Source organism: Halictus rubicundus, unplaced genomic scaffold (genome assembly GCF_050948215.1).
Source record: "Halictus rubicundus isolate RS-2024b unplaced genomic scaffold, iyHalRubi1_principal scaffold0026, whole genome shotgun sequence".
Classification (NCBI taxonomy): Eukaryota; Metazoa; Arthropoda; class Insecta; order Hymenoptera; family Halictidae; genus Halictus; species Halictus rubicundus.
The window spans coordinates 179,315-187,840 of record NW_027488567.1 but is presented as its reverse complement, the minus strand read 5'-3'; the positions used below and the strand labels follow the sequence as shown (position 1 = coordinate 187,840).

The following is an 8,526-nucleotide window of genomic DNA, read 5'->3' as shown; positions in this document are numbered from 1 at the left end:
GTTGATAGGATAGGATACAGGATAGGATAGGATAGAGGATAGGATAGGATAGAGGATAGGATAGGATAGAGGATAGGATAGGATAGAGGATAGGATAGGATAGAGGATAGGATAGGATAGAGGATAGGATAGGATAGAGGATAGGATAGAGGATAGGATAGGATAGAGGATAGGATAGGACAGAGGATAGGATAGGATAGAGGATAGGATATTATAGAGGATAGGATAGGATAGAGGATAACATAGGGGATTGGATAGCATAGAGGATAGGAGACGATAGAGGATAGGATAGGATAGAGGATAGGATAGGATAGATGATATTATAGGATAGAGGATAGGATAGGATGGAGGATAGGATAGGATAGAGGATAGGATATAGGATTGGATAGGATAGAGGATAGGATATAGGATTGGATAGGATAGAGGATAGGATCGGAGAGAGGATAGGATAGGATTGAGGATAGGAGAGGATAGAGCAGATGATAGAGCATAGGCAACAATTGACGATAGGATAGGATAGAATATAGGATAGGATAGAGAATAGGATAGGATAGAGAATAGGATAGGATAGATGATGTTAAAGGATAGAGGATAGGATAGGATGGAGGATAGGACAGGATAGAGGATAGGATAGGATAGAGGATAGGATAGGGTAGAGGATAGGATAGGATAGAGGATATTATAGGACAGAGGATAGGATAGGATAGAGGATAGGATATTATAGAGGATAGGATAGGATAGAGGATAACATAGGGGATTGGATAGCATAGAGGATAGGATAGGATAGAGGATAGGATAGGATAGATGATATTATAGGATAGAGGATAGGATAGGATGGAGGATAGGATAGGATAGAGGATAGGATATAGGATTGGATAGGATAGAGGATAGGATCGGATAGAGGATTGGATAGGATTGAGGATAGGAGATGATAGAGCAGATGATAGAGCATAGGAAAGAATTGAGGATAGGATAGGATAGAATATAGGATAGGATAGTGAATAGGATAGGATAGAGGATAGGATAGGATAGAGAATAGGATAGGATAGAGGATAGGATAGGATAGAGGATATTATAGGACAGATGATAGGATAGGATAGAGGATAGGATATTATAGAGGATAGGATAGGATAGAGGATAACATAGGGGATTGTGTTGGTTTTGGGAAGCAAGGTATTTACTTATTTAGAAAGAATAAAAAAAACACAGATATGATCATGAACGATATTTGATCGATGTTTCCTCTACTAAGGCTAGGCTTTTACTGAACGACTTCGGCAGCTCGTCGATACGTTGGAGAAAAATAAAACATCTGAATGGGACACGTCGGCGGACCAAAAAGAAGCGCGGCTCTGTCTTTGATTCGATACCTAAAGACACCGCGAGATACAATGTAACGAGATACATATACAACAGTTAATGGAACCGTATTATAGATATAATTTCTGTACAAATATCTATACTCCCACTCAGAAATTAATCTTAAAATACTTATAGAGAGAACATCGTTCATTTCCCTTTTATTATTATTATTCTTGGGCAATATACAAATGGTTCAACATTCGTTGCAATGGATTGAGGAAAACCCAAAAAAAACTCAATCAAACCATTATTATCGTTTAACAATTTCTTATCACTCGGGCTCCTCCAGTCCGATCTGCTTGCGCATATAATTGAACTTCACTGTTGGTATTGGTTTTGTGAAAATATCCCCTAGTTGTTTGTTAGCATCAACACGTGCGAGCCAAGTTAGGGGTCCGCGCTGACCCGACCCTTAAGCTCGGATGGATTTATGATGGGGTCCCGAGCTACGTGAGGCCCTTAAAGAAGACGAATGAAATAAAACAGAACCATCGATGGACGATGGCAGGCGACCACGTTGGGTCTTTCCGCCGTCAACCGTCGAGGGGTTGTTTAACTGCAACCAGATGAGGGAAAGTCGAGAGAGGCTGAGAGTCTAATCTCCCCTTAATTTTCACTTAGAAAGTGGGGCCCTGTGTCCCAAGGATCTGGCCACGGAGTGGGGAAGGCGAGGGTGCCTTCTGGTATGAGGACTGTGAGGAACCACGCAGCACTTACCCCAGAACCTCGGTAGTAAGAGAATCTCCTGACTCCTCACGAGATTTCGGATATCTTTAACATCAGAAGCGGGATACGTGTGAACGAGTTGTTCACTTAATACTACGCGCGCACACTGATTTTAACCGGTACGCGAAGAATTCTTAAATAGTATTCGCTATGGCTGACCATCCGAATGAAGATACGACTATCGAATACTTGCTAAAGCGCATTCAAAAATTAGAGGAAGAACGCGTCGCGAGTGAAGTAAGTGTGCTAAGTCGACCTCTGCAACATCCGATAGAAGCCATACCGACATTCAGTGGTGAAGAACTTGGTGAAAGTGCGGACACGTGGTGTGATATGGTGGAAGAAATCACGAAGGACCTTACATCGACGCAACGATTGTGTAGTGCAACGCACGCGTTAACGGGTTCGGCCAAAGAATGGTACCGTACGTGGCGGGGAAACCCACGAACATGGACGATTTTTCGCCAAGATTTGTGCTCGATCTACACTACGGAAGACCGTCTTGGTCAGTTATTACGTCGCGCGGTGCTCTATACCAGCGACGATGCCGCTAGTTATTCGGAATACGCCCGTACAAAACTTAAATATTTCACACAGACGAAAATTTCGTTTACACCGATGGAACTAGTGCGGCTTGTAATCGCGAGTGTTATGGACTCCACTACTCGGCAATCACTGACGAACGCACGATACACAACCACCGCTGATCTGTTAACAGGAATAGCCCTTTACATTAAGCGACGCCGGGACCCGAAGGATCAGGATCATCGTAAAAATCCTTCGAAACGTCCTTACAGCACCTCTCGTCCAGGAAAGCGATGTTTTGTTTGCGATTCGATGGACCATGTGCATAGCGATTGTCCTAAAAGACAAAAAATTGCGGCCGGCAGTTCTCGACCACCATCGAAGCATACTGCTACCTGCACCTATTGCACAAAACGCGGACATGAGGAAGATACCTGCTGGCTCAAGCAACGGGCCCAACGATTCAATGCAGGTCAATCCCCGACCGAAAATATATCGAAAACGACCTACAGGACCCAAAAGGGAAAACCCGAAGTGAACGCGTGTTATTCGATGCCGCATCAGCCGACACCTGTCATCATCCGAGACTGTGTTGTTCGAAATTGTTTAATCGATTCGGGTGCAACATGTTCGCTCATAAAAGAGTCTATTGCAAAACGAGCGAATTGCAAAATCGAACCAACCACGGTAACTGTACGAGGATTGCGAGACGCTGTGTTCGTGGCCAAGGGAGCGACCACCACGTTAGTGCAGACCGAAGATGTTTCATTGGAAATGGACCTTCTAGTTGTGGCGGACTCGTACATCCCATACGATGTGATCATCGGCAAAAATATTCTATCCCAAGGAGGCTTGCAGATGCTGATCAACGAGGACGGGACTTCAAGACTCGTACGCTGCCCGTCGAAGCTACCACAGGAACCGACGAGCGAGATGCAACCCCTCGCCTGCGTAGCTGTGGACCTTGATGAACCCATAAAGAGTCAACTTAATAGTCTACTCAACCGGTATAGACACATGTCTAACAACGATAATATTATTCATAACAAGGTGAAGACTGCCCGACTCGACATCACTCTGAAAGAAGGTAAAATTGTTAATTACCATCCATATAGGCTGTCATTTAGCGAGCGAGAAAAGGTACGCGTTATAATTAACGACTTATTAGAAAAGGGCATAATACGCGAAAGCACTTCGTCTTTTGCGAGCCCCATTATACTAGTGAAGAAAAAGAACGGTGAGGATCGTTTGTGCGTAGATTATCGCGCTTTAAATCGGATAACCGTAAAAGACCGGTACCCTCTTCCTTTAATCGATGACCAGTTAGATCGGTTAGGAAAAAACAAATATTTCACGGTTCTCGACATGGCATCCGGCTTCCACCAGATTGCCATCGCGGAAGACTCCGTATCCAAGACCGCCTTTGTTACACCTGATGGTCATTTCGAATATCTTCGAATGCCGTTTGGTCTAGCAAACGCTCCCGCCGTTTTTCAACGGGCAATTAATATCGCCTTAGGAAACCTTAAATATGATACTGCTCTAGTGTATCTCGACGATATTTTAATACCATCTATAACAAAGGAAGAAGGATTAGAAAAATTAGACAGGGTTTTGCACGCATTGGACACAGCTGGGTTTTCTTTAAATATTAAAAAATGTAAATTCCTTGAAACGGAAATAGAGTATTTAGGAAGAGTAGTGTCGGCAGAAGGAATTAAACCTGGTAGGGGAAAAGTTAAAGCTCTTGTAGAATCACCAGTACCCGAAAATGTTAAACAGGTGCGACAATTCATGGGTTTAGCTGGGTATTTCCGTAAATTTATACCCGAATTTGCTGTTCGGACAGCGTGTATCACGAAACTCACAAAAAATAACGAGCCCTGGAATTGGGGAAGCGAACATGAAACAGCACGAAAATATGTAATCGACAAGCTTACGTCGGAACCATGCCTGGTAACATTCGATCCTAATAAAGAAACGGAACTACATACAGACGCGAGCGCGATAGGCTATGGAGCAGTTCTGTTTCAGAAATTCGAAAGAGATTTGCGAGTGGTGGCTTACTTTAGTCGCCGAACGACAGTAGAAGAATCGCGTTATCACTCTTACGAATTGGAAACCTTGGCCGTGGTTAATGCGTTGAAATACTTTCGCGTCTACCTTTTAGGTATAGAATTTAAGCTAGTAACCGATTGTAATGCGATAAAGGCGACTAACACCAAACGAGATTTATTACCGCGCATAGCTCGATGGAGGATATACCTGCAGGATTTCAACTATACTATAGAGTATCGTAAAGGGAAACATATAGAATATGCAGATTATTTAAGTCGAAATCCCAGTAAAAATAAAGCCTGCTACGTAAATGTCATTTGTCAAGGATCGTGGTTGGAAATTGCACAAAAGAATGACGAGGAAACCAAGTCGATAATCGAAAGGATTCGTTGTAATGATTCCGTAAGTAGTGACTATACGATAAAAGATAATCTGCTGTGTCGAAAATTGCGTAACGATAACGATAACGAAATCACTCGTTTCTATGTACCGAAAGGAAGTCGTATCGGGTTGTTGCGACTGTATCATGACGAAAATTGTCATATAGGGTTAGATAAAGTTCTTGATCGCATTAATCGTAAATATTGGTTCCCTAGAATGAGGGCGTTCATCAAAAAGTATATCGATCATTGCCTTACCTGCATCGTCGCGAAACGCCAAACAGGACCCAAACAAGGTCTACTCCATTCAATAGAAAAGAAACCAATTCCATTCGATACCATTCATTGCGACTGTGTCGGTCCATTTGTTAGAACAAAAACAGGCTATCAGCACGTTTTGATTATTTTAGACGCCTTTACTAAATACGTTCAACTTGTGCCGTTGACGTCTTTAACAGGCGAAGAAACTTTACAAGTTTTTAGGGAACGCCTATTATTATTTGGAAGACCACGAACAGTAGTGTTAGATCGCGGTACAAATTTCACATACAAACCGTTGCAGCAGTTTTTTAAAAAACAAAATGTGGAAATACATTATATTGCCACGGGCGCCCCTCGAGCAAATGGACAAGCTGAACGATACGTTGCGACTGTAACCAATCTACTAACCGTAGAAACATTAAAAACTACAGAATGGCCGAGCAAACTTATTAAAATCCAAGAGACACACACATTAAATACCACAGTACAAGCTACGACGGGATTTTCGCCAAGTCGTTTGTTGTTCGGCGTAGAACGAAGTGCAGGTGATGCAACTCAAATAGAGTCCGATTTACCAAATTTAAACGAGAAAATCGACGTTTTCAGTGATAGAGAGATTGCCCATAATAGAATATTAGATAATGCACAAAAACAAAATAAACGATTTAATAGGACAAGAAGAACGAACATTAACTTTAACGAACAGGACACGGTATTTTTGAAACCCGCAGTAACGCGCCGTGCTAAATTAGATCGAAAATACCTTGGACCTTATACGGTTTCAAAAGTCTTACCTAACGATCGTTATGAAATTGTAGGAAAAACCGGCAGACCCCAAGTAGCGCCAAAAGATAGACTACGATTATGGAAGGGTGAATGGGCTGGTGACGAGATGTCAAGCGACGACGAAGACAAGAATGAACCGTGTTAGCAATGTGACATGTTAAATATGAAATAATGTTTGTTTTACTCCGTTCATAAAAATTATAATTTTGTGATTGTAATGAGAAGGAAAGAGGAAGATAGCCTCTTTTGCAAAATATAATAAAAGAATTGTTGTGGTATGGAAGTTGATTGATATTGATAATACATCCTAAAAACAAAACATTTTGAATATTGTGGCGTGTGGCGCTGTCGAGAAGTATTTTTATAATACTATCTGTTATTGGTGACTGCTAGTCATGAAGACGTGCAACGTCTGTAAAACATTTTGAATATTGTGGCGTGTGGCGCTGTCGAGAAGTATTTTTATAATACTATCTGTTATTGGTGACTGCTAGTCATGAAGACGTGCAACGTCTGTAAAACATTTTGAATATTGTGGCGTGTGGCGCTGTCGAGAAGTATTTTTATAATACTATCTGTTATTGGTGACTGCTAGTCGTGAAGACGTGCAACGTCTGTAACACACTTTGAATATTGTGGCGTGCGGCGCTGTCCAAAAGTATTTCTATAATTGCCTGTTATTGCCTGTTATTGGTAACTGGAGAAACTCTGCTAAAATTACGAAACATTGCTTCCCGAGAGCGTGAAGCAGGTCAGTCTGGCCGTGTTAGCATCAACACGTGCGAGCCAAGTTAGGGGTCCGCGCTGACCCGACCCTTAAGCTCGGATGGATTTATGATGGGGTCCCGAGCTACGTGAGGCCCTTAAAGAAGACGAATGAAATAAAACAGAACCATCGATGGACGATGGCAGGCGACCACGTTGGGTCTTTCCGCCGTCAACCGTCGAGGGGTTGTTTAACTGCAACCAGATGAGGGAAAGTCGAGAGAGGCTGAGAGTCTAAACTCCCCTTAATTTTCACTTAGAAAGTGGGGCCCTGTGTCCCAAGGATCTGGCCACGGAGTGGGGAAGGCGAGGGTGCCTTCTGGTATGAGGACTGTGAGGAACCACGCAGCACTTACCCCAGAACCTCGGTAGTAAGAGAATCTCCTGACTCCTCACGAGATTTCGGATATCTTTAACATGTTCACCTGTAGGTATATATTTTAGTATTATTTCCTTTTGTTCAATCTTTTCTCGTGAAAAATGATACTTAACGTCGATGTGTTTCGATCGCTTATGATCTGTTGGATTATTTCTGTTGAATGTTGGATCTTATTGGATGATTAGGTGGTGTGCAGGAAGAGATCTAACACTGTATTTAAATGTTGTAATGTGGAGTATAATAATGAATAATGTAGTGAATATATAAAGGTTACATTTGTCGAACACCTCGTGTTTACTTGAGAGAGCGCCGAAATCCAACTAACACGCATCTACGTATCGCACGCCGCGCAGGCACCGTTCAGTGGCGCTCAACTCGTACAGTGGTTCTCACACCGCTCATTGGAACTAAATTTACTCGCTTCCCAACACGCCTCCTTAAATTTAGTTTTTTTCTTTAACAAATCTTTAATTCTTCTCTGAACTTTTCAAACTTAGTACGTCCTAATGACTTAGTAAAGATATCTGCAGGATTTTCCTCTGAATCTATTTTTATTACATTAATCTCTCTATTTAAATAATTTTCATTTACAAAATGATAGTGCGTTTCTATGTACTTAGATTTCTTTGTTAAATTTCCAAATTTACTTATACTGATTGCACCTGCGTTATCCTCATAAATTTGTATCGGCTCATTAATCTTTATTTCGAAATCCTTTAATAATTCTTTAATTAATTTAACCTCACTCACGCATACAGACAACGCAACATACTCTGCTTCTGTGGATGATTTTGTTACAATATCTTGTTTCTTTGATTTCCAGAAAATACTATTACCATACATTCTTATTACATATCCAGTCGTGGATTTTCTATCAACTATATCTCCCGCCCAATCAGCATCTACACAACAATCTAATATATCTGCGTTCAGATTTTTCTCAAATTTTAACTTTAATTCTTTGGTGTAATATAAATATTTTAATATTCTTAAAGCGTATTTATAATGACTTTGGTCATGGCAATTTTGGAATCTGCTTAGATAGTTAACACAATAACAAATATCCGGTCTAGTACTCGAACTTATATATAAAAGTGCACCGATTAAATTTCTATACTTTAAGTCACTTGATGCTGATAGTGCGGGTTCACATTTTAAATTTTGCTCCATCGGCGTCGCATATAATTTTGCATCTTTGATTTCATATTTTGTTGCCAATGATTTAATATAACTTTCCTGATCTAGCGTCATACTTTTATTTTTATACTCATAGTTAATATTTAT

The 8,526-nt window shown here is 41.1% G+C and overlaps 1 protein-coding gene across 1 annotated transcript; it reads left to right on the top strand.

Annotated features, from left to right (window-relative positions):
- The first annotated feature begins 2,586 nt into the window (after positions 1-2,586).
- Positions 2,587-6,869, top strand: LOC143363179 (uncharacterized). Its single transcript, XM_076803774.1, has 3 exons — positions 2,587-3,232; positions 3,461-3,700; positions 6,131-6,869. The coding sequence occupies exons 1-3, from the start codon at positions 2,707-2,709 to the stop codon at positions 6,241-6,243; spliced, it is 879 nt and encodes a 292-aa protein (XP_076659889.1). The 5' UTR covers positions 2,587-2,706; the 3' UTR covers positions 6,244-6,869.
- Positions 6,870-8,526: the final 1,657 nt, after the last annotated feature.